The sequence below is a fragment of the Gekko japonicus genome, unplaced genomic scaffold, assembly GCF_001447785.1.
Source record: "Gekko japonicus isolate JY-2015 unplaced genomic scaffold, Gekko_japonicus_V1.1 scaffold2341, whole genome shotgun sequence".
In the NCBI taxonomy this organism is placed as follows: domain Eukaryota; kingdom Metazoa; phylum Chordata; class Lepidosauria; order Squamata; family Gekkonidae; genus Gekko; species Gekko japonicus.
In genome coordinates, this window is record NW_015167605.1 from 202,414 (window position 1) to 226,492 (window position 24,079).

General features: G+C 46.8%; 1 protein-coding gene across 1 annotated transcript in view; it reads right to left on the reverse strand.

Annotated features, from left to right (window-relative positions):
• ADGRA2 (adhesion G protein-coupled receptor A2) overlaps positions 1-24,079 on the reverse strand; it is a 131,963-nt gene that overhangs the window by 87,148 nt on the left and 20,736 nt on the right. Inside the window, exon 2 of the mRNA XM_015413994.1 lies at positions 2,945-3,016. Within this exon, the coding sequence (XP_015269480.1) occupies positions 2,945-3,016 (72 nt within the window). The remainder of the gene's footprint in view (positions 1-2,944; positions 3,017-24,079) is intronic.

Sequence of the window (24,079 nt, forward strand, 5' to 3'; positions counted from 1 at the left end):
GCATATTAGGCCACACACCCCTAGTGTAGCCAATCCTCCAAGAGCTTACAGTAGCCCCAGTAAGAAGAGCTCTGTAAGCTCTTGGAGGATTGGCTACACTAGGTGTGTGTGGCCTAATATGCAAAGGAGCTCCTGCTACCAGTAGAGCCCTACGAACAGCGCATCTCTTCTGACACAAGTGCACTGATGACAGCTTCCTCAAAAAAATGGAGAGGGCACAGCACCAAAAATGCCTCATTAAAAGCATTAGCCGTCGCCCTGACCTGGACAGCCCAGGCAAGCCCGATCTCATCAGATCTCGGAAGCTAAGCAGGGCCAACTCTGGCAAGTGATTGGAAGGGAGACCTCCGAGGAATACCAGGACTGGGATGCAGAGGTAGCCAATAGTAAGCCACCTCTCTGAAACATCCAAGCCCCACTAAGGATCGCCAGAAGTCAATCATGACTTCCAGACACAGACGCACACGCACATTCTGCCATGGAAACTTCCCGGGTGACCCTGGGCCAGTCACATGCTCTCAGCCGCCCTAAACCACCCCACAGACTTACTGGGAAGTTAAGATGGAGGAGAGGAGGAGGATGTAAACAGCTTCAAGTCCCCTAAAGGAAGTAGAGAAAAGATACACAAAACACCATATCAACATGCAGCTTGGCCCTCATTCAAACACGATACTTTTCAGTGGAAATCGTTTGTGCGTTTCACTATGAGTACCAAAGCAAGAAGGCAGCAAGTCATGAAACTTGTGCATAAATGAGCCCAGGAGAGGGCATTAAAGTGAGGAAGCGGCAGGAGAGAATGCTCCTCTCTCAAACCTAGTACGGGTTTCTGGAACAGAACTGGATCGTTCATTCTGGCAAAGTAATGATGTAAAGATTGTTTAATAAAGCAACTGTTTACATGATCATTATTTTTTATCATTTGAACACTGACATGTTCACAATCAAGCCCTCATAAATATCCTTACATGTTATCAGCTCTGCTACCGATTTTTGTTAATAAAAATCAAGATGCCAAAATGCTCCAGGGGCAGCCGTGCATGTAGATGAGTAACGGTGAGGACAGATTGGAAAACAGGCGTTCAACAGGAATAGGTGATCCTAGAATGTACAGGTTATCCGTTGCCAGTTTTTGAAACCTTGGAAAACTTTTAAACAGTATAAACAGATGTCAAACAAACCCTTATTATTTAACTGTTCACACATTTAATGCAGGGGTCCCCAACATTTTTGATCCAGCGGGCACCTTTGGAATTCTGAAACAGCATGGTGGGCGCGGCCACAAAATGGCTGCCGCAGCTTACCTTCAAATACACGGTGAAGATTCTTGTGCTGTGGTGGCAGCTGCTGCCAAAGGATCATTTTTAAAAATCTGCACAGCCAATCGAATTTCCAGTGGCCAATTAGAAGCCTTGCTGGGCAAAAGCCTCATTTGGTCCCAAACCACTTTCTAACAACACTTGGTGGCCCCCAGGATAGCTGCCCGTGGGCATCACACTGGGGATCCCTGACTTAATGGTCTCCATCTTTTATCCTGAATCGTACTGGAGTAAAGTCCGCACATCTATTCCCAGGCTCTGAGTGCCAATCACGCAGTGCTGGTTACAGGCATCACACTCGTTCAAGCTAAGAACCAGCTGAGGGATCTTGTGTTCCTTTCCCACAGCCAATCACCTTCCTGAAAAGAACCCTCCCTCCCTAGAAGTTTATAGACCACATGGTGGCAGAGAGAAGTTTTAGGAGACAGGGTCCACCAAAGTAGGATCCACTGAAGCCAGTGCCACTTTGCAGAATTCAAGTTCCCACACATCCTTGTGTTAAATCATCCAGACTTATGACCACCCCCCTTGGTTCCATGCTAACACCAATCAGAATCAACCCTTCACCTCTAAACACATCTTGGTGATTTCACAGAGCCCTGTTCTCTAAACCATATTGCCCTTTATTACATCACAACACAGTCCTTTCTCTGGATACCCATTTCCTATGAAGCCTTTTTTTGACCGCAACAGGATAAAGATTTTTGTGACTCTTTTTCCTAGGCTATGTTGGGCTGGGTGGGTGATGGAGAGGGGGAAAGCCCCTCTTTCTGGGTACTCGTCTCATCTTAATTTTTTGGGAGGAGAGGAAGGGGAAGGTACACATCAAACACAATGCCCAAATAGCTGTTTGGGGAATGTGCTAGTGCAGGAAACTGTGTGCCATGGAGGAGCCATGAGCCCCCAACCATAGCCCAGGATCCAGCAGTACCCCTAAGCCATGAACCTGTTCCTTCAGGGAGAGAGTAACCCCCTCTGGGACAGGCTGACTTCTCAATCCTCAAGCAGTTTCTCCATTGACCAACAGCACCTCAATCTTGCCTGGACTGAGCTCCAGTTTATTGGCTCACTTCCAATCCTGTGACTTCCTCCAGGCACCAGTGCAGGACTTCTACTGACCCACCTGACTCAGCTACTAAGGAGAAACTGAGTGGAGTGTCATCCAGGTTTATGACAACTCAGCAAGGGAGTCTGGCTCAGAGAGCGAGTGAGTGACTGCTTGAAGGCCACCCAGAGACCTTCATAGAACAGGAGATACATCTGAACACGGGCCTCCCCAGTCCCAGCCAGAAGCTCTAACCACTACACCACACCCTCTGTCAACGAATACAGAATGGAACCTTTGTGTTGAAGAAGGAACGGGGCACTGGGAAGCAAATTCAACCATGCAGTGAGCAACTTTGGTGTTTGAAATCGGGCGCCCCTTCATTTGCTTCACCGAGAATCCAGGAATTTTAATGTTTCCCCTTTTCTCCTCTCCAGTTCTTACAGTGGCAATTAAATGCCTTTACCACCCCACCCCCACCCCAGACGTCAGTTTTGCTTTGGCTGCATTTTGCTCATTCCCTGGTCGCTCATTAGGAGCCCCAGAACTACCCAGAACCAACAATGGCACGATTGGCACTTACAGCTTCTCCAGAGCACGCAGGCCGAAGAAAGAGCCATTCTTCAGGGCTGCTATCTTGTTGTTGCTCAAAAGCCTAGAGGGAGAGATGGACAGAGAAAGAAAGAGAGTTATTCAACCCACTTTTAACCAAACAATCAGTACTTAAATGACCTGCGAGGGCCAGGTGTGAGCCAGGCTTTGGGAGAGAGGTGCTGAGCAGGGAGTGATGTAAAGGTGGCAGGATGAATGTACAGAATCACAATTAAGATGAAGATGCCTCCCCCACCCATGCACAAAGAGTCATCACTTATATAATCCAATGTGCAAAGGGTTTTCCATCTCTGAATGTTTTAACCTCTGTATCATGGGAGAAGCCGTAGCTCAGTGGCAGAGCACCAGCTTTGCATGCAGAAGATTCCCTGGTTCAGTCCACAGCACCACCTGTGAAAAAGAGGCAAGGTGGCCTTGGGAAGACACCCCCCGCCCTGCTGAGATACTGGAGAGCAGCTGCCAGGCTGCCAGTCACAGGACTCAGTGTTAGGCCTGATGGGCCAATGGCTTGACAATGCAGCTTCACAGAGACACATTTCACAAATGAGGAATTGTGGCTGATGACAAATCTACGGCAGATGTGGGAACTCCAAGTTTAAGCCGCACAGTATATTAAATGGAGTTCAGTACTATAACCTATGTATTCTGAACAGGTAAGAGAACCAATTATGTTAGTCTGTTGTTGCAAAAATAAACCAGAATTTTGCAGTATATTGATGTTTCTCTGGACTAGAATCCACTGCCAGATGTGTGAGAAGGTCCTAACTTTGCAGACACACAGAGATGTTTTACACACACACAAAATTGTAAAAAGAAGGACCCCCTGCTGTAGTCCATGAGAGTGTGTACGCAAGTAAAAGTGTGCTGGTCTGTCAAGTGACACAAGACTAGTACTTTTACCACCCATCCATGTATCCCACCCACCACTTTTACCAAATGCACTGCAGTAACAAACACCACCATCTCTGGAGAATGTTTATGAGGTTGTTTGGGGTTTTTTTAAATCATTCATAGCATCATGCAAACTTGGAAAAGCAGGACAAAACGGAAACAGCTTGACACAGTAAACATTGCACTTGAAGAATGTACAATTACATCTCAATGGCCAGTCAGGCTAACACATAAATGAGTTCTTTAGATTTTTCACATATTTTCATGACCGCGGCTCCTTCCAACTGTCATTGTGGGTACTTATTCTATGTCACAGCTCTGAAAGTAGATGCACATTTGTGTTCAAATCAAAAGAAGTAGTCAGCCAGTCCAATGTGCCTTGTAAGAACATAGTAACACAGACAAGGAACATAGATCCAGATGTGTGCCTCCAGCAGCGTTCCATGCAGAAGGCTGCTTCTGTGCATGGATCTCACTTGCAGTTTAAGGCACTTATGTATTTATATACAAGCAAGGGATTTGTGAACACTTGCAGGTAGCATCACATTCCCCCCCTGTATCCCCTTCATCACACTAATTATACTTTCCTTCTCCCTGGCAGCCCCTATAGCCTCTCCCCTTTCCCTTTTCTCCCACCTACCTACCAATCTCCCTTTATCCGACCAGCCTATTCTTCAGCTTTCTCTTCTTTCCTCTATGTGGCTGCTCTTCCCCCTTCTCTCCTCTCCTACCCCACTAACTACCTTTTTATGTTCTTTCCCCTTCCCTGTTTCCTTCCTTCCCCTACCTTCTTCAATCTCCCTCCCCTCCCCCTTCAACTGACAGAAACCAGGACTTTGAGGGCTCAGCAATATTGTTGTGTTTGCACAGCAACCCTCGAAATGGCCAACAAGATCTTAAAAACAAAACAAAACATAATCTTGTGAGCTCTCAGTGGGCATTCATCTCTTAAACCCAAAGAAATTGCCTCTTAAATCAAAATAAATAATCCCCAATATTTTAGACTTTTCTGCAAACCTGGGGTTTCCCTCCGGTTCACAGAAAAATCCCCCCATTGATCCCTCACCCCACTGTATGGATTTTTTCATCCACACTGTAGGGCCAGGTTCAGTATTAGTTATGATGATTATATTGATACCCTGTTTTTTAGACAATTGTCTTCCAATTGGATCTCATCTATCAAAAGCCTCTCTCCTGACAAACAAAAAACTAAAGGCACATAAGGGATGGGGGATGGAAGGGAAGCCAATGCTTTAACAGTTAGAATTCATATCTGATTGGGCCAGGATGATTATAAGAACATAAGAACACAAGAGAAGCCATTCTGGATCAGGCCAGTGGCCCATCCATTCCAACATTCTGTGTCACACAGTGGTCAAAAACCAGGTGCCATCAGGAGGTCCACCAGCGGGGCCAGAACTCCAGAAGCCCTCCCACTGTTGCCCCCCAAGCACCAAGAATACAGTGCATCAGTGCCCCAGACACAGTGTCCCATCTAACCCTATGGCTAATAGTCACTGATGAACCACTGCTCCATATGTTTATCTAATCCCCTCTTTAAACTGTCTATGTTTGTAGCTGCCACCACTTCCTGTGGATGTGAATTCCACATGTTAATTACTATTTGGGTGAAGAAGTACTTCCTTTATCTGTTCTAAGCTTACTGCTCATTAATTTCATTGAGTGTCCACGGGTTCCTATATTGTGAGAAAGGGAGAAAACAACTTCTTTCTCTGCCTTCTCTATACCATACATAATTTTGTAAACTTCTATCATGTCACCCCTCAGTCACTGTTTCTCCAAGCTAAAGGGCCCTAATCTTTTTAACCTTTCTTCATAAGGACTGTTCCATCCCCTTAATAATTTTAGTTGCCCTTTTCTGCACTTTTTCATATGCTATAACATCTTTTTTTGAGGAGTAGTGACCAGAATACACAGTATTCCATATGAAGCCACACCATTGATTTATACAGGGGCATTATGATACTGGTTGATTTGTTTTCAAATCCCTCCCTAATAATCCCCAGCATAACATTTGCCCTTGTATTGCCATCGCACACTGGGTTGACATTTTCAGTGAGTTATCTACCACAACTCCAAGATCTCTCTCCTTGTCAGTCTCTGCCAGTTCAGAGCCCATCAATATGTAGTTATAGCTACGATTTTTGACTGCAATGTGCATTACTTTGCACTTGCCCACACTGAACCTCATTTGCCATGTTGACGCCCACTCACTCAGCCTCGACAGATCCCTCTGGAAGGCCTCCCAATCCTCCCTGGTTCTCACCACTCTGAACAACTTATTGTCATCTGCAGACTTAGCCACGTCACTACTTACTCCCAACTCTAAATCATTGATAAACAAGTTAAAAAGAATTGAACCCAGTACTGAACCCTGTGGTACCCCACCACTTACCACCCTTCACTGTGAAAACTGCCCATTCATACTCATTCTCTATTTCCTGTTAATTAACCAGTTTTTAATCCACGACTTGTCCCTTTATCCCATGACTACTGAGTTTACTTAGGAGCCTTTGATGAGGAACTTTATCAAAAGCTTTCTGGAAATCTAGGTAAACAACATCTATTGGGTCACCCTCGCCCACATGTTTCTTCACCCCGCTCAAAGATCTCTAAAAGGTTAGTGAGACAAGATCTTCCCGTACAGAATCCATGCTGATTCTTCCTCAATAGCTTTTGTTCACCAATGTGCCTACTAATTCTATCTTTAATAACAGATTCCACGAACTTACCCAATATCGACGTTAGATAGACTGGCCTGTAATTTCCCAGATCTCCTCTGGAACCTTTTTTTAAAGATGGGGGTTACATTAGCTATCTTCCAGGCCTCAGGAATGGAGACAGATTTTAATGAAAAATTGCATATTTTTGTCAGATCCACAAGTTCAGAACTCTTGGATGTATGCCATCTGGGCCTGGTGACTGTCAGTTCTTAATTTGTCCATCAGTCATAGGACCTCCTCTCTCATCTCCTCACTCTGACTCAGGTCTTTCAACACCCCAGCCAAAATCGGCAGTTCTGGACAAGCACCTCCCATCTTCCACAGTGAAGACAGAGGCAAAAAATGCATTCAGCTTCCCTTCCATTTCCCTATCATCCTTTAACCGCTTGGTCATCCAAGGGCCCCACTGCCTCCCTGGCTGGTTTCCTGCCACTAATGTATTTGAAGAAATTTTTATTGTTGGTTTTTATGCTTTTTGTCATATGTTCCTCATAGTCCCTTTTTGCATTTTATTTGTCACTGCCTGTGCTCTTTTTTATTTACCTCACTCGGATTAGTCTTCCATCGCTTAAAGGAATCCTTCTTACCTTTTATTGCTTCCATTACTTTGTTCATTAACTATGCAGGCCTTTTTTATACCTATTTGTACCTTTCCTAACCTGTGATATACATTTTATCTCAGCTTCTAGGATTGTAGTTTTAATTAGTCTCCAAGCTTCTCAAAGGTATTTGAACCTCCTTTCCTTTCCTTTCAGTTTCTTGTTCACAAGCCCCCTCAGAGTTACCCCTTCTAAAGTTAAAAGTGGTCGTGTTGGTCTTTTTGGGCAACTCCCAATTTACATAAATGTTGAACTTAATAACATTATGGTCACTGTTCCCAACTGGTGCTATCACATTTACATCTCTCACCAGGTCTTGAGCGTTACTTAGGACCAAGTCCAGGATCACCGCTCCCCTGGTAGGTTCTGTGACCATCTGCTCCATGGCACAGTCATTGGAGACTATCTAGAAGCCCAATCTCTTTCTCCTGACTTGAACACATATTAAACCAATCAATGTGTGGGTAGTTAAAATCACCTATTACAACAGTTATTTCGTCTAGGTGCTTTCCTTAATACTTTTGCTGTTTTAAAATAATTCTCTAACCTTTTACCTGGTGGGCGATAACAAACTCCCAGAGTTAAACTTCCTTTTGGGCATACTATTTCCACCCATAGCATTTCTGTAAGTGAATCTATTTCTCTTACGTTCTCAATCTTCCTGGACTGTATCCCCTCTCTGACATACAGATCATCTCTCATGGTGCTGTTGCAAAGATTCTGCAGTCCAGCAATAGAGACCACTTTTCTTCCCCTCATGTCCATAGCCTCCGGTGGTTTCTGATTTACTATTTAGTAGTGCTTTCGAGATCTGACGAGATCAGGCTACACCATGCCACCTTCCCTCCCATAGTCCCAATTCAGTTAGAGTACAAGAAAAATCACAAGTCTCTGAGAGATTTTCTTTCTCCTGCAGGCAGGCAGCTCGAGTGTCCCCAACCAAGTCAGGGCTTCCCCAGCTCCCGGGCTGAGGGTCTTTCATGCATCTTTATCCCAAAGTAAACAGTTTTAGTTGACCACAAAAGGGGCCTTCTCTTGGCCTCAGCCCAACAAGCAGGAAGCCAGCTGTGCCGAAAAGAGGGGGAGAAAGAACAAGCCCCCAACCCATTCTCCTAGCCGCTCATTAAAGCTTTTTTAATGAGCAATTAGTGCTCACAGACACAGCCTTCTGCCAGGAGGGCCACCAAGCAGACCCAAAGCTTTTAACAGCTTGTCGTCAGAAGCCACTTGAGACTTCGGCCTTTCCAACAAGAGCACTCAACGGGCCCTTTAGCAGCCTCTGCAGCAATGCAACTGGCCCAATAGGCTACCGGGATGCTCTGCAGAGAGAGAGCCAAATGCCTGGGGGAATAAGGGCAGCCCCCATTAACTCACAGCATAGCTGGCATTTGAGATTATCCTGCAAGGCTTGCGGTGAAATGAGGGCTCCCTTATGGCAGTAAAGAAGTAGCACATCAAGCCTGCGTTTATCCTTTGCTGAATGCTACACTACAACAATCATGTGCAATGGGATTTCCCCATAGGGTTGCCAGATGCATGGCTCGAACCCCTGGGAAACTTTTAGGGGCAGGGCTTGGGGAAAAGGGCATCAGATGGAACCCAGAAGTGAAGTCACTAAAGCCATAGGGTTTTGCCTGCTCTCTATGGTAGAAACCACAGAGACTAGGAAGATCCCCAGACCATTTATGCTGATGCATCACTGATGTCTTCCTCTCCACCCCGCCAACTGTAGAAGGTCCAGCCAGTCTGCTATTAGATATTGCAACGGTCCCTAAATACAATTGCACGATTTATAGGTTCTACTAGGACCCATGCCTTTGGAAGTTAAGCCATCTCCCTCCCTCCCACTAGGGTTGCCAGCTCCGGGTTGGGGAATATCTGGAGATTTGGGGGGTGGAGCCTGAGGAGGGTGGAGTTTGGGGAGGGAGAGGGACTTCAATGGGGTATAACCCCATAGAGTCCACCTTCCAAAGCAGCCGTTTTCTCCAAGTGAACTGATTTCTGTTGCCTGGAGGTCAGTTGTAACAATGGGATCTCTCCAGCCACTACCTGGAGGTTGGCAACCCTACCTCCCCACCAAGGTGATACACAAATCTGTGCCTGCGTGTTCCTGTTGCCAAATTGGAAACACACAGTCGGAGTCCAACGAGTTGGATAAATATCTGTTTAATGCATTTAAAACAGGGAATACAGGGCTGAGTACCTTGGCACTTCAGCAATTCCAAAATTGTATTCTGCCATAACCAGGAAGGGCAGAAGGTCTTATACCCCAGATGACATCACATATAGTTTACACAATAAAGAATCTCTAATTGGTACCAAGCAGTTAACATCATACAAGCATCATTTGACTCAGTGCATCTCAGTGGTGTCAGTAATTACACGTTTATCTGGTCTTCAGGACACTGGGAACATTAGAGAACACTGGGTTCCTTTCTGACCTGCCTATGGAGAGCTAGGTGATAAAGGCTGTGAATCACATTTAACTTCGCTCTCGGCAGCCTTGCAACTTCCAAATAGCATTCCATTCTTATTGCATCCTAATTTCCTCTACAGAGACTTCTAATAATACTTTTGCTTAATATGGCTTCTTATACAAAAAAAAATGCAGTTAAAAATATACATGTTCTGCTATAAGTTTCTCTAATTAGACAATTCTAAGTTACATACCAAGATCTGGATCTATTATGATTAAACTTTTGAGGGCACAGTGACATCTGTCAATATATCTATCAAGGAGAGAGTGTCAGAAATCACATTCAGAAAATACATTCTTTTTCCCTTGTCCTACAAAGGACAACCACTAACAATCTCACCCCACAGTTTGGTGAGGGGTGGGGGAAAGCAATCCAAGTATGCAGGGAGCGGAGGCTTCAGAAAGCAACAACATTGGGCAATGGGTTTAAATAGACCGCTTGCTCTGACCTCCCTAGCCTTCTAGAAAAAAGACTGCCTGGTTTGGAAAAAGTCGCCTCTTCAGAGCTGCTTGTGCTGTTGCATCAGCTCCCCGGCATGTGCAGCTTGAAGAGAGGCCTGTAGAAAGTCAAATGATAAGCAAAGTGGAGCTCTGTTGCCTAAGCAGATAGATTTGCCGGAATTCCTTTTTATGTGTGTCGAGGGGGGGTGGGCTTCTTTGCATATTAGCCAAACCACTTGCTAATTAAACCAATCAAGCCTGTTGCATTGTCTGCCAAGCACTGTTAATTTGTCACAGAAGGAAGGAAGAAGTTTCTTCTCCTTACTGAAGAAGCTGCTGTGGAGCAGAACCTCCACCTTTACTATCAAAGGAATATTGGTGAAAAAGATTAAGGCAGCGCAGGCATGCAGGAGGGAGTAGAAATGATGTTACAGACACTGTCCAATAGGTACTACTGACATTCTACACAACAGCAAGAGGTATTCTAACAGGAATCACTGCAATTTCTTCAGCAGATAGTGGCATTTCTGAGCTGGCATCTGAGCGCAGCAAAACCAAAGACTAACAACTGGGTATTGATTACACAAGCACACACAAAATTCCCATTCTGTAGCCCCACCCCTGGAAGTATCACTAGGGAGGAAGTATCACTAGGGAAAGACATTAAAAATGGGACTATGAGGGGAAACAAACTATTTCTGAGGCAAAGCAAAGAACAGGTAGAGGCATTCTGGAGGACAATTCAAAGTGTTGGTTCTTAAGATTTTCCTCATGAGCTCTGCTTTCAGTGACCCTGTCTTCAGAGCCGAGACAGGTGTTGACTCAGACAGGGCCTTTTCAGTGGTGGTCCCTCACTTTTGGAATGTCCTCCCCCTTGAGACTGGCCTGGATCCTACCTTGCTTTCCATCAGGTACCAGACCAAACCGTTTCTTTTTGACCTAACCTTTAACTGAGGCAGTTCCATCCAATGTTCCCTCTAAGCTGTGGAGTCTCGTGAGCAAAAATTCTACTTTGTGAGTTTCTGGCATTAAAGTTGTGAGTGAGCGATTTGGCTACTGCATAAATTCGTTTGCTCTGGAGCCATCCTCCCTGAGCTAAGACAAAAAATGTGTGAGCTGGAGGCTAAAAAACCTGTGAGCTAGCTCGCACTAACTCAGCTTAGAGGGAATACTGGTTCCATCTTTTTAGCTGCTTCATGGTCCCCTCCCAGACTGAAGACTGTTTTATTAATATTATTTTAGACTTTCAGTGTTTGCTTTATGCTGTTTTTACGATCTGGCTTCTTTTGTTTGTTTTAGTTGGGGGCTGCCTCAAGCAAGTCTCTGGAGGGGGAGGGGCACATAGGTTTTTCCAAACAAATAAATGCTCTGCTTTGCCTGCTTAAATAGCAAAGGAAGCAGATCTCTTCAGTGGACGGAGAGTAATTTCGTGGATGGAGAGTCATACTGCAAAGCAGGGCTATGATCATCCAAGTCAGCAGAGACCTTCTTTGGTCACTGTGCAAAAAGGGTCACGGATAGGCTGCTCCTGCTGCTCAAGAACCCACAAAACCAGAGCCGTTTAGCTAGGTCTGCAGAGAGATGGCCTCCCAGATCCCTGCCTGGACGTGGGAGGACGGGTTCACCAGGTGGAGGCTTTGCTTGGTCTTCAGACAACTGGGGTCCATCCAAGTTTCTGCCTGAAATCCAGACCGCCTCCCTAAAAGGCAAGGAGACGGCAGGCCGAGATGCAATCAGCATCCTGTCTGATCTGCAGCCAGCGGCCAGGAGGAAAAAATCCATGTCTCCGTGGCCTGGAAAATAGATCCTTGACCATCTCCTCTTCCCCACAGTTACTCCAGCTCCGATTTGTCGTTCAGGTCTGCAGTGCAGCTCTGTGTGCTTCCGTAGACTCCTCACTGCCTTTTTGCCTGTCAAGATAATCAGTCAAGGGACAAACCTTTAGGTCTGGGAAGGGTAACTCGTTGCCTCCTGAAGAACTGCTTGCTCCAGCTGTTTTCTAGATCAGCGGAGGCTCCAAGTTTCCCTGAGTCATCATTCAGACTTCAGGAATGAACTAGAGTGTGTGAAAGGCAGGTCAGTTGCTGGGAGAGGGGCGGGGGCTCAGTGGAAGAGCTACTGCTTTGCAAGCAGGAGGTCCCAGGTTCAACCCCCAGCTTCTCCAGTTAGAAGGACCAGGTTGTAGTTGATGTGAAAGACCTGAGACCCTGGAGACCCACTGCCAGACAATACTGACTCAGATGGACCTATGGTCTGATTCAGTGCAAGTCATCTTCATGTGTGACTTCCATGCCAGCATGGTATAGTGGTTAGAGTGGAGGCCTATGACCTGGGAGAATCCTCATTCTGCCTTGGAAACTAGCAGGGTGACCTTGGGCCAGACACACATGGTCAGCCTAGCCTACCTTGCAGAGTTGTTGTGAGGATAAAATGGAGAAGAGGAAAGCGGCGTAAGCAGCAGCTCCAGATCCCCACTGGGGTGAATGGCAGGATATAAATGAAATAAGTAAATAAATAAATATACCTTATCCCTCCTCCCTTTTCACGGTACACCAAGACTGAAGATGCAAATCTTCCACTAACTCCAGTTAGCTGAAACGTTCAAACTACAAGCACCGTAATAAACTAATGTTAGTCCCCCTACACACAGACACACACACACTCACCAGTAATCAGGATTCTTTTTTTTTCATTTTTAAAATGTTTATTAAGAGGAAGTATAACGTATCAAAACATATAACTGCAAAACAGTATACAAATGTCCTGAGAATCCAAAATTACAAACCAACCAGTTAATCACCATTAAAAAATTTTACAACATACATCAGCAGTCATAACAAACTAAGTTAGTACTAAATCCGATCACCTATACATATATGCTGTGTGAGCTATGAATCCCATAGAATTGAGTCAAGTCTAAAAGGTAACATCTTCAGGAGTCTGCTGCTCTGATTCACAAGAGGAGTCTCGACAGTAAGGTGGAGGTCAGGTTAAAAGCAAAAGTGTAGCCATGTGTGATAACTCGTCCTAGAAGGAAGCACATTATTTTCAGCCATGAAGTCAAGTACAGGGTACCAGGTACATACAAATTTATCATATGTTTTGCTGGAATTGTTTTGTACTCGGTCCACAATATTAGAGATCTTACTCATCACGAACTGCTCCCAGATCTTGTCATACCAGGATGACAGTGTCGGAGGTGTTGGAGATTTCCAGTTTGCCGCAATCGTGAGCCTGGCAGCCGCAAGAGGAATGGAGGTAAGGGTCTTTTTGGAGTCGTCCCATGATGAAGAGTCCCAGAGATTAAGCAGTGAGAGTGCTGGCGTGACCGGAAGCGTTTGCTGTGTAATTCTGTTGATTTGAGAGATTATTTCCTTCCAGAATTGCTGAATAGTCGGACACTCCCACCAGCGGTGTATGTATGTTTCAGGAGAGCCACAGGTTTTTCCAGCACAGAGGGTCATGCTGCGGATTCATTCGATGCAGCCTTTTAGGTGTAAGATACCATCTTGTGCATGATCTTGAAGGCGTTCATGCGAATGTTGTAAACGCGAGAGGAAAACGCTGGAGAATTCAAAATATCACGCCAGTGTGACTGCTGCAAATCTGTTTCCAGACTGTGGTTTACAACCGGTCTATGTACAGCAGAATTGTCTACTTTGATTGGCAGTTGCTCTCCGGGTTCTCAGGCAGACGTCTTTCACACTACCTGATCCTTTCAACTGGCACTTTGTGCATGCCAAGCAGGTGCTCTTGCCCCAAACCACAGCCCCTTCCCCTAAAAAAGCCTCAGGACTGGAGAAAGGGGGAAGGGCATATTACTCCACCACATCATTTCCCCGATTGGAAATACCCTCTCAGGCTGCTTTTAGCTGCAGGAGGGGAAAAGACAGGTACCCTTTTCCCTTCCGGGGCATTTCTGTTTGGGGAAACAGACCAGGGTAGAAAAGAAGCAACCCCTCCCCTTGTGCCATGACCCTATCTGTATCACACACACCCAACATGCACACGCACACATACGTTGCTGGATTTTGTAGCTCAGTTACAAAACTGGGGATGCAAACACAGATCCCCAGTGTCAGACGTGAGTTATGCATGTCGATCAAGCCTGCAGGGATGGCCCGGAACAGCCCTGTGGAGCTACCAAAGGGGGGCATCTCCTCCCTGGTCCCCAGCTGAGCTACCAGAACCACACCCACATTCTTGCGATTCCTTTGGCCATCTATAAACCTACCCAAGCAATGTCCAGGAGGCCGAAGAGTCAAGTAGGGAGAGAGGCACAGATAACAGGGGAGATGGTTCTACTACACCCAGCATGTAGGTGGGGGGGGGAGGGGTTTACAAAGAGCTTCAGAGCAAGATGAGCCTGTACAAAATCATCCTCTTTGCGCCTGTCTGTTTTTAGCATCTGCCAAAGGGGGTGAGAGGCAGCTGAGTGTGCCTGAAACCCTCCGGATTTTGGCTCATTTGTTTAAAAGGGAAACTATGTTAATGAAAAAAACATGGATGAGAAAAAAAAAGATAGCGGAATGGGGGGGGAGGAGAGAGAATGTTTCTTCTCCAAGGCGCCTAAACAATTAAGAGGCCCCCAAGTCCCACTTTCAACAGAGCCTCTGACACATCAGTGAGATGCTGCCAGAATGCAAGAGAAGACCGGGAAGAGGAGGGGTCGGGTCTCAAACCAAGGAGAGGGTTGCCAAGGCCTGACATGAGAGTTCCTACCTGCCTCCTGGAAATGCTCCCAAAGCAGAGAGAAAGAAGTGGCTCCAGCCATCCTGCTCTGCTGCTCCATGAGTCTCCGTACGTGCTTGCAGGAGGGAGATGCAAGGGGCAAGCAGGACAGCAAGCCCAGTGGTTACATCCACACATATGTGCAGCTGCCCTTCTGCTAAGCCAGATCATTGCTCTATCCAGCCCGGGGGTGTCTGTTCTGATTGTTAGAAGCCCTTGAGGCTCTCTGGCAGAGATCCTTCCCCCTGCACCCTGCTATATGAGCCGGATCCAAACTGGATGTTATGTGTAACCAGTGATCACCATGGGGACTTGCACCAGACAGCATCTGCGAGTTCCCCGCGGAAACTCAGTTCTGAAGCACTGCAGGGGCCCAGTTTGGATCAGAACCACAGTACAGGGGAGGAGGAGCATCAGCCCTGCCCTGGTGCCATTTCCCAATCTGAAACAGGCCTGGGGAGCTCTACTGTTTTCATGGATGGCCCTTTGGAAGTGACACCAGTAGCAACTTATCGGTAGTCACCTTTGTAAAGGCACCCTTCAGAGATAGCAGAGCAGATGTGCAGCCACTGAAGTTTGCCCTATAGATGCAGGGGGCCAAAATCTTCCCTAACCGAGGAGTTGCCACCTGGCAGGTGGGCTCCTGGCAGGTGCCAGGACAAAAACACTGATCACAAGACAGAACCTTGCCTGTTCTTCACCCGTAAAAACCAGGCCATGGTTTCTGCAAGCCGAGCGTTAGGAATGCAGGATCTTAACATCAGGCCTCCATCATCCACACATGAAGCTGCAGCACCCCTTCAGGGACTAGGCCTTGACTAAACTAGCCTCCCACTTGCTTTCCTCAGCCTGTTTCCTGTTATTGATGCTCTTTGTTGTAAGCCATATTTACTTAAGGACTTTTCTGACTGGGGATTGGTTTAGAACTGGACCTGATAGCAGGAAATGAGGGCGAGAGGTCTCTACAGGGGGGCCATGCCTGCCTTCAGCTGCCAGTCTGGCTTCTAGGGCAGACAGAGTTCCAGGATTCGGCTGCCAGCCTCCAGGTGCATAAATCACTTTCCCTGGAGGAAGCTGCAGCTTTAGAGGACGGCATCTAGGGCACTGCCCCACCGCCGAGCTCCCCCCTCCCCCATTACAGCACTCCCCCCCCCCAATCTTCAGGAATTTCCCAAACTGGTGCCTCCATTCCATGATTTATTTTTGCAAGGAGTTACAAGTTCTTAGGGACCCCACTTTCCCAGGCACAGCAGAGGTTTAGCTTTTCTTCTATGGTTTTTCCTCACCTTTGAAAATCACAACCTCTCTGCCATTTTGGGACTCTCTCCTGCTACCCTTCTTTCCTCTCCAGTGCAAGAATCTTGCATCAACAAGCACTGAACGAATCCGTATTTTATTTTCCACTTCTCAGCCCAGCCTACCTCAAAGGGCTGTTGTGAGGATAAAGTGGAGGAGAAGAGAACCACATGCACCATCCTGATCTCCTCAGAGGAAGGGTGGATTAATAATGCTACAGATATTTAGTCATACTGAGCACAGAAATGCTGCCTGGGAGGATCTGGGGAGTGAGGAAAGGCATGCCAGTGTCATAGAGCAATATAACTTCCAACAAAAACCAGAAGTGACATGACATCAGGGGAGATGCTCCAGGATTTGGCAAAACTTTAAGGTTAAACCATAGAATTTTTGGCAAATCCTAGAGTGTTATCCCCAACATCATGACATCACTTCCAGTTTTTACCAGAAGTGACACTGCATGCTTGTGTGCCCTCCCCATTTTCTCCCATTCCCCCCCCTTCCCCGTCAGCCTTTGAGGTACCAGTGGCACTGGGCAGGGATTGCCAGAAGGCCTCCCAGCACCCCTTGAGCAACACTCATGGCTGCAACAGTGTTTTCTTAAGAAGAGAGAGATTGCTCTACAGAGTCCTAAATCTATTTAAGCTTTGCACACTTTAGAGCCCTCTTCTTAAAAAAACGTTTCTTAAAAAAGAAGAGACTAATTCTTGAAAAAGAAGAGTCCTGTGGGATCAGAACAGAGGTTCATCTAGTCCAACATTATGTTTTACGAAACAACCAACCAGACGCTTCCAAGAAACTCATAAGCAGAGTCTGAAGGCAAGAGCCCTCCTCTAGTGATCCCCTTCAATAACTGGCATTCACGTGTACACTGCCTCTGAGTCTGGAGGTTCCATTTCTTCATTTGTATTTACTTCATTTATACCCTGCCTTTCACCCAATGAGGACCCAAAGCTACTTAACATCACTCCCCTTGCCTCCATTTTATCCCCGCAAGGTAAGTTAGGCTGAGAGTGAGCGGAATCGCCAAAGGTCATCCAGCAAGCTTCCATGGTAGAGTGGGCATCTGAACCTGGGTCCCCAAGATCCTAGTCCGACACTCTAAGCATGACACCAAGCTGGCTCTCATCTGTTAGTTCTCATCTGTCAAAACAGATCCATCCACTACGAATTTATCCATTCCCCCTTTTCCAAGCCATCTCAGCCAGGGGCTATGACTCCATTCCATAAATTAACTAGGATGGATCCAACCCTATGTGTGGCGTTCTTCACTCTTCATAGCTGGGTGGCAAGCAGAAATGAGGGGAGGAAAGCATACTAGATGTCCCATTATAGGAATGGGACTGGATTTGAGGGGGGGGGATCCATAAATGTGATAAATATATAGATGACGGATTGTATAAGCTTCAGTTAAGAAGAAACCTAAGCTCCTTGAGGTTGACACTGATTAGACACTGCAGACTCTTAGCATGGCCAACCTCCAAAAGAAGATATACTGCACATACTCTGGAATTGTCTATAAATTATGCCTTCTTGGAAAAACAGTTCTTAGAACAGATTAAAAGATATTACTGGGTATGAAATACCAGTGAAACCTAAAGTGCTTCTGTTAGGATTTTTTTAAAGGACTGGAACTGATGATATAAAATTGGTTACATCTTTCCTGAGGGCATCAAGAACATGTACAGCCGGCATCTGGAAACCAAAGAACCCTCCCATCAATAATGGACTGACATAAAAGGATCTCCAACTCCAGCACTCTTGACTAAAACATCTTCTTACAAAAAGGAGGCTCTTCATCCAATAGATTTGTTTAACGTCTGTTTGCAAAGCACTGGAATAAAAAGTTTTTTCATTCTATTAAAACTGTGTGCTGTTTTCTACCATATAGAAATTAACTTTTAAAAAGAAAAGACTGCCTTTTCCTCATCTCTGTGTCTCTATAGCCATGAAAAGGATATGAATTGTTGAGTGGGTTGGGTTTCTTGCAGCTGTGAAAGGTACAAGTGCCTCCCACCCACCCCAGCACAGCCGCCCTACAGACCACTGTTGGAAAGCATATCACCTGCAGCTAGAGGCAAGGGAAGGCCAACGATGCTGGCAGTCACAGCTGCCTAAGAACGCAAGAAGAGCCTTGCTGGATCAGCCAAAGAATCCATCTGATCCAGCATCCTCCTGTTGCCAAAAGCGGCCAATCAAGTGCACCCAGAAAGGCTACAAGCGAGGGCCAGAAGCCATGGCCTCTTATTGCCCCCCCCCCCGTAACTGCCATTTAGAGCTACAGTGCCTTTGAGAATGGAGGTTCCATTCAGCCATCATGACTTACAGGCATCAATTCATCATGAAGTCACCCTCATCTCCTGTTAAAGCTGTCTGTGCTAGTGGCCACCACTATGTCCTCTGACAGGGAGTTTCAAAGGTAAATCATACATTGCATGAAGTACCACCTCCCTTTATCCATCCTGAATCTACCAACCATCAACTTCATTGGGTGCTCACAAGTTCTTAGATTACAGGATGTGGAGAGAAAGTTCTCTCTATTCAGCTGCACTCGTCAACGTATTTTATGAACTTTTATCATGCTTCCCCTTAATCATATTTCCCCCTAAACTAAACAGCCTCAGCCTTTCCTCCTTCTTCCAGCATCTCTGTATCTACCGCTGGTAGAAAAACGCTGAACTAGATGGCCCTTTGGTCTGATTCAGCCAGGCTCTTCTTGATGTTATTCACTGTGGTTCTCCCTTCATGCCCAAGACACACAGTGCCTCAAGTTTCGAAAATAGCACATCGCTTGTTGGGAATGGAGACCGTTTTGGATGCGGTGGAAACAGATGCCCACTAATTCTGGGGTGAAGTGATTAGGCGTGCTAAGAATAAATGGACTGAAATACCCAAACCATTCCCAAACCAACAAGGCCGCAAGGAAAAGCCTGCTGTGATTTTCTCCCAAGGATGAAGGAACAGTTAAAAACTGGATCCTTGTTTTACCAAGACGGGGCAGAATCACTGGCAAAGAAGCACTGTCTAGTCCCAGAGCCTTTCCAAAAGATTTCCCCCCCTTTTATCACAAAACCATTCTCGGTAATTACTTAGCGTTTGCAGGACGTCCAGATGTCTTTCCTCAAGGTAGCACATCTGTAGTTGGGAGGTCTCCTTTTCTAAGCATTCAAATCACAACACTGTCGTTGTTGGGGAAATGTAATCCCCTCCTCTGCTCCAAGCTAGCCTTTCAACGTCAGCCCCGTGCAGGAGGCATTAACCAGGGTCACTTAAGGAACACTGGATTCCTCCAAAGAAAATACTTCCTGACTGAGCATGTAATTTATGGCACCCGCTTTCCAACCAGATATGATTGTTATGGACTACCAGATATGATTGTTATGGACTCCAGCTTTAAAAGGATAAGCCTAAACAATAGTTCACGGTTAGAACAGCTAAATGGAACCTCCACGTTCAGAGGCAGTTTATCTCTTTCTAACAGATGTTGGGAGGAACAGCAGGAAAGGGCTATTGCCTCTGTGACCTACTGGTGGGCTTTCCAGAGGCATCTGGCTGGCCACTGTAAGATACAGGATGATGGACTAGATGGACCCTTGGTCTGATTGAGACTTTTATATGGCTGCACAAATGCTGTGCATACCGTTGGGACTTACTTGAGAGCAATACCAGGCACAAGAAACACAGATCCTCTTCCCCAGGCCTGTGTCCCTGTGTGGATCATCATAAAGTTTCACTGCATTAACTTCAGAGGGCTGAGCATTCCGTGAGAAAGCTCCACTAAGCCTTCAGAAACGAATACCCAAGTTTATCAGCCACAGAGCTGGTCTACCATTTCATGTTCCACACCTCCGGAACTGACACTCTCTCCCTGGGTACAGCTCTGTGGAGGAATTCACGGGAGGATTCTGCGAAGGAGACGTGTGTAGCTGGGACACAAATGACTACGTGGTCCTCAACCAAATAAGCAACCATAATGTGTGGCCAACAGCTGAGAAGCAAAACCCTGTAGGATACCCCCCCGCCCACACACACACTGCTCCAGAATAAAGCCCCTAATCCCACACTCTGACCACTCACTCTGTGCCCTTGAACTAGTCACATGGATCCACCTGCAGAGGCAGGCTGGGGCATTTTCAAACAGCTCACCTTGACTGACAGCATTTCCGCAGGCTGAAGATCTTGCCAAGGGTTCCACGTTTCAAGAAACAGGCAAGAAAACCGGCCTTGCACATAGTACCTCAATGAAAAGGTATGGATCCCCTCTCAAAACAGACACCCAAAGTGGAATGTGGCTGAGGACTCAAGAGAGAAGGAGCACGGAGAGCTTCATGAACGGTGCACCCTAGGCTTGTTCCTCTTTAAAACTCTGCTGTACAATGCCCCAGTTTAGATGGAGACTGCAGCAGAAGAAACAGTGAGGCTTTCCTGCCCATACAGCTGTCCTGATCTGAAAACGGCCCCAATTGTCCCACTGGGTAAACACAGAGGGGTCCACAGCAGGCAAACAGAGGCTCCTCAAGGCAACCCGAGATTCTGAGGATGGTACCAGGGGGTTGTTTCACGCCCCTTCCCCTTGCACCACAGTCCCAATCCAAATCGGGATACTGCCTGCACATCTGATGTTTACAGAAATGAAACACTAGGCGCTCCCATCACAGCGTTGCATGTTGTTTGGCCCGCAGGCCTTATCCGCTGTCTCCAAGATGTCTGGGGACGGTTTCCAGGGCAAACAGCCATAGCAGATGTCCCCCCTTCAAATCTCAAGCCCCATCTTTGCCGTGAACCTCACAGCACAAACTCATAGTCTTCATCACATACTGAAACAAAGCCGAAGACCACATAACATATATGTTTCCCATTTATCTCTTGTCCACATGCCTCTATTTTCTGTTTCCAAGCTCCCCCAGGCCATGGTCCAGTGACAGAGCTTCAGCTTTGCATGCAGTGCAGAAGGTCTCAACACCCGGCATCTCCAGTGAAAAGGATCAGATGATAGGCAATATGAAAGACCTGAAGGGGGGCAGGGACTGCGACAGCGGCAGAGCATCTGCTTCGCATGCAAAAGATCCCAGGTTCAATCCCTGGCATCTCCAGTTAACGGGACCAGGCAGTCAGTAATGTAGAAGACCTCTGCCAGTCTAAGTGGACAATACTGACCTCAATAGACCAACGGTCTGATTCAGGATAAGGCAGCTTCATCTATGATCATGTATGTGAAAGACCTCCCTACCCAAGACCTGACAGCCAATCAGATTAAGCAACACTGCCCTTGATCGACCAATGGTCTTGCCTCAATATAAGGCAGCTCTGTGTGTGTCCATCTGGGGGCAGAGGCCCACCTTCTGGGTACGACACCATAGAAATTCTTCTTGAGCATGGCCAGTATGCCATAACTATGGCGATGAATCCGTTTTCAAGCCTCGCCGCAGGCAGTGCTGCAGGACCCCCTCCAAGCGCCCTCCTCCGCTAACCCCCTTGCAAACACAACGAAGCCCAACACACAGCCCAGTCATCGCCTAATTGAGCGAGGGCTGGAAATATCCCTCCAGACAATGCAAGGATTAGGAAGAAAAGGGCCCTGTCAAAGTTGAAATATCCAGCGCAGTGGGACTCTGGGCAGGCAGGGCTGGCTGCGGGGGAGTTGCCCTTCAGGCCCGCCAAGGGCAAACGCGGTTCCCTCGGTTGACAAGTGGATTTCTCTAACCCCGACCAGGCTGAACCTTGATCCAGTGCCATTTACCACTCTGGAGCCAATTCTATAGTTTCCCCCCGTCGGGTCAGAGAGAGTTTCCAACAGTTTGAAGCTAATGCTACTTAATTGCTAGACACAAAGTCTCTTGTGCTTGCACTAGGGCAGTTGTACATTATGGGCTATTCAGATTGGGGGGGGGGGGGGGGATTGGGGCTTTTGCTGGACCTTTAAAAAAAAAACAACAACCCCGAAATCCTCAAATGAGGAGATGAAAAGGAAAACACAGGCTTATTTTCTCAAGCACACTGGAATCCACTTGGATAAATAGCAGCTCCAGAACCGGGGATGCTAAAACAATAAACTTCTCCGGTCCTCCGACCAAAAAAGGATGTGGAGTGATGCTAGCCCCCCTCGGTCAGAAAGCAGCCAGCAACGGGTCTTTGCATAAAGGCTGGGAGTTCTCCTGCCCCTCCCAGCCAACCGAAGATGGAGTTGAAATAAGAGGGAGGCTTTATGCTTCTCTCCTTCTCTCTCTCTTTCTCAGAGCTCTTTGGGTTGTTTTTGAGAGGGAGGTAATTAAAAGCACATGCTTAAAGGCTAACGAGACACAGAACTTTTTGCAGAATGCAGGGAGAAAGCAAAAGGGCCTTACTGCACAGGGGACTTTCTTCGGATGGTTGGGGGCTGGCTGGATTTGTGTGAGAAGGCCAGGAGAGGTCACCTTCGGGAAGGTGCCATGGATGGGTGGGGCCTGGCTTCTTCCCGAGCACCAACCTCATCTCCCTGTTCTGTGCTGGAAGAAGGGGCTTTCTTCTCTGATCCAGTTGGCTAACAACGCCGATTGGTGTGGTGATAAGATCGCAAGCCAAAAAAGCCCTGATGGATTAAAGCAAAGAACCATCTCAGCTGGCTTCCTGCTTCACAACTGGCCTCCAGAAAACCCCAAAGCAGAAAGCCACATGGTAGGAAGGAATCAGCTTTCCCCTGCTGTTACCCCCTGCAGCTGATGTTCAGTGGTACACTGCCATAGAACATGGAGGCTCCATTTGGCCCTCATGACTAATGGCCATGGAAAGAGCTATTCTCCATGATTTGTCTGAAGATCCTTAGAAAGCGACCTATAATGTGCTATTGCCTGGGTTCCACGTTGTGGTCTAAAGTCACATAGGATCTGATGCAGCCACCATGCTGAAGCCTGATCAGCATGCCGGTAGGAGAGCCAGTTTGGTGTAGTGGTTAGGAGCGTGGACTCTAATCTGGAAGAACCGGGTTTGATTCCCCACTACTCCACATGCAGCTGCTGGTGTGACCTTAGGTCAGGTACAAGTTGTCTCAAAGCTGTTCTCTCAAGAGCAGTTCTTGAAAGAGCTCTCTCAGCCCCACCTACCTCACAGGGTATCTGTTGTGGGAAGGGAAAAGGATTGTAAGCCGCTCTGAGACTCCTTCGGGTAGTGAAAGGCAGGGTATAAATCCAATCTCTTCTCTTCTCCTTCTTCTCTTCTGGGACCCCCATTTATGCAGCCCAGACAGGAAGATTAATGTAATAAAGAGCCAGCACCATGACTGGGGAGACCCAGGTTTGAATCTTTACTCCGTCATGGAAATTTGTGGGGTGACCTTGGGCTGGTCACTCACCCTTAGCCTAACCTACCTCACAGGGCTTTTGGGAGGATAAGATGGAGATCTAAGCTGCTGTAAGTTGCTTTTGATCCGTATTGGGAAGAAAGGCGGGACACAAAAATCTGTCTAAATAAAACAAATTCACAAGGCAGATAGAGAGAAAAAAGTATAAACGATCTGCTTGTCAATCTACTTGACTGTGACGTCGTCTTACAACTAGAGAGGACAATAGGAAGATAATCAGCGGTATTAGCCTATTTACACAGTGGAAACATATGTAGGTCTGGCCCATAAACAGAAGAGGAAGTCCAGAGAAGCTGAGGATTTGAGTTGTTAAATACTGTAGTCTGCAAGAAATTGTTCTCGTGGTGGTTAAGAACATAAGAACATACAGGGCCGGCCCCAGCTTATTTTGCAATGGCCCATCCAGTCCAACACTCTGTGTCACACAGTGGCCAAAAATACCAGGTGCCCTCAGGAGGTCCACCAGTGAGGCCGGGACACTAGACGTCCTCCCACTGTTGCCCTTCCGCAAACACCAAGAATGGATTTCAGTTGTTAAATACTGTCGTCTGCAAGAAATTGTTCTCGTGGTGGTGAAGAACATAAGAACATA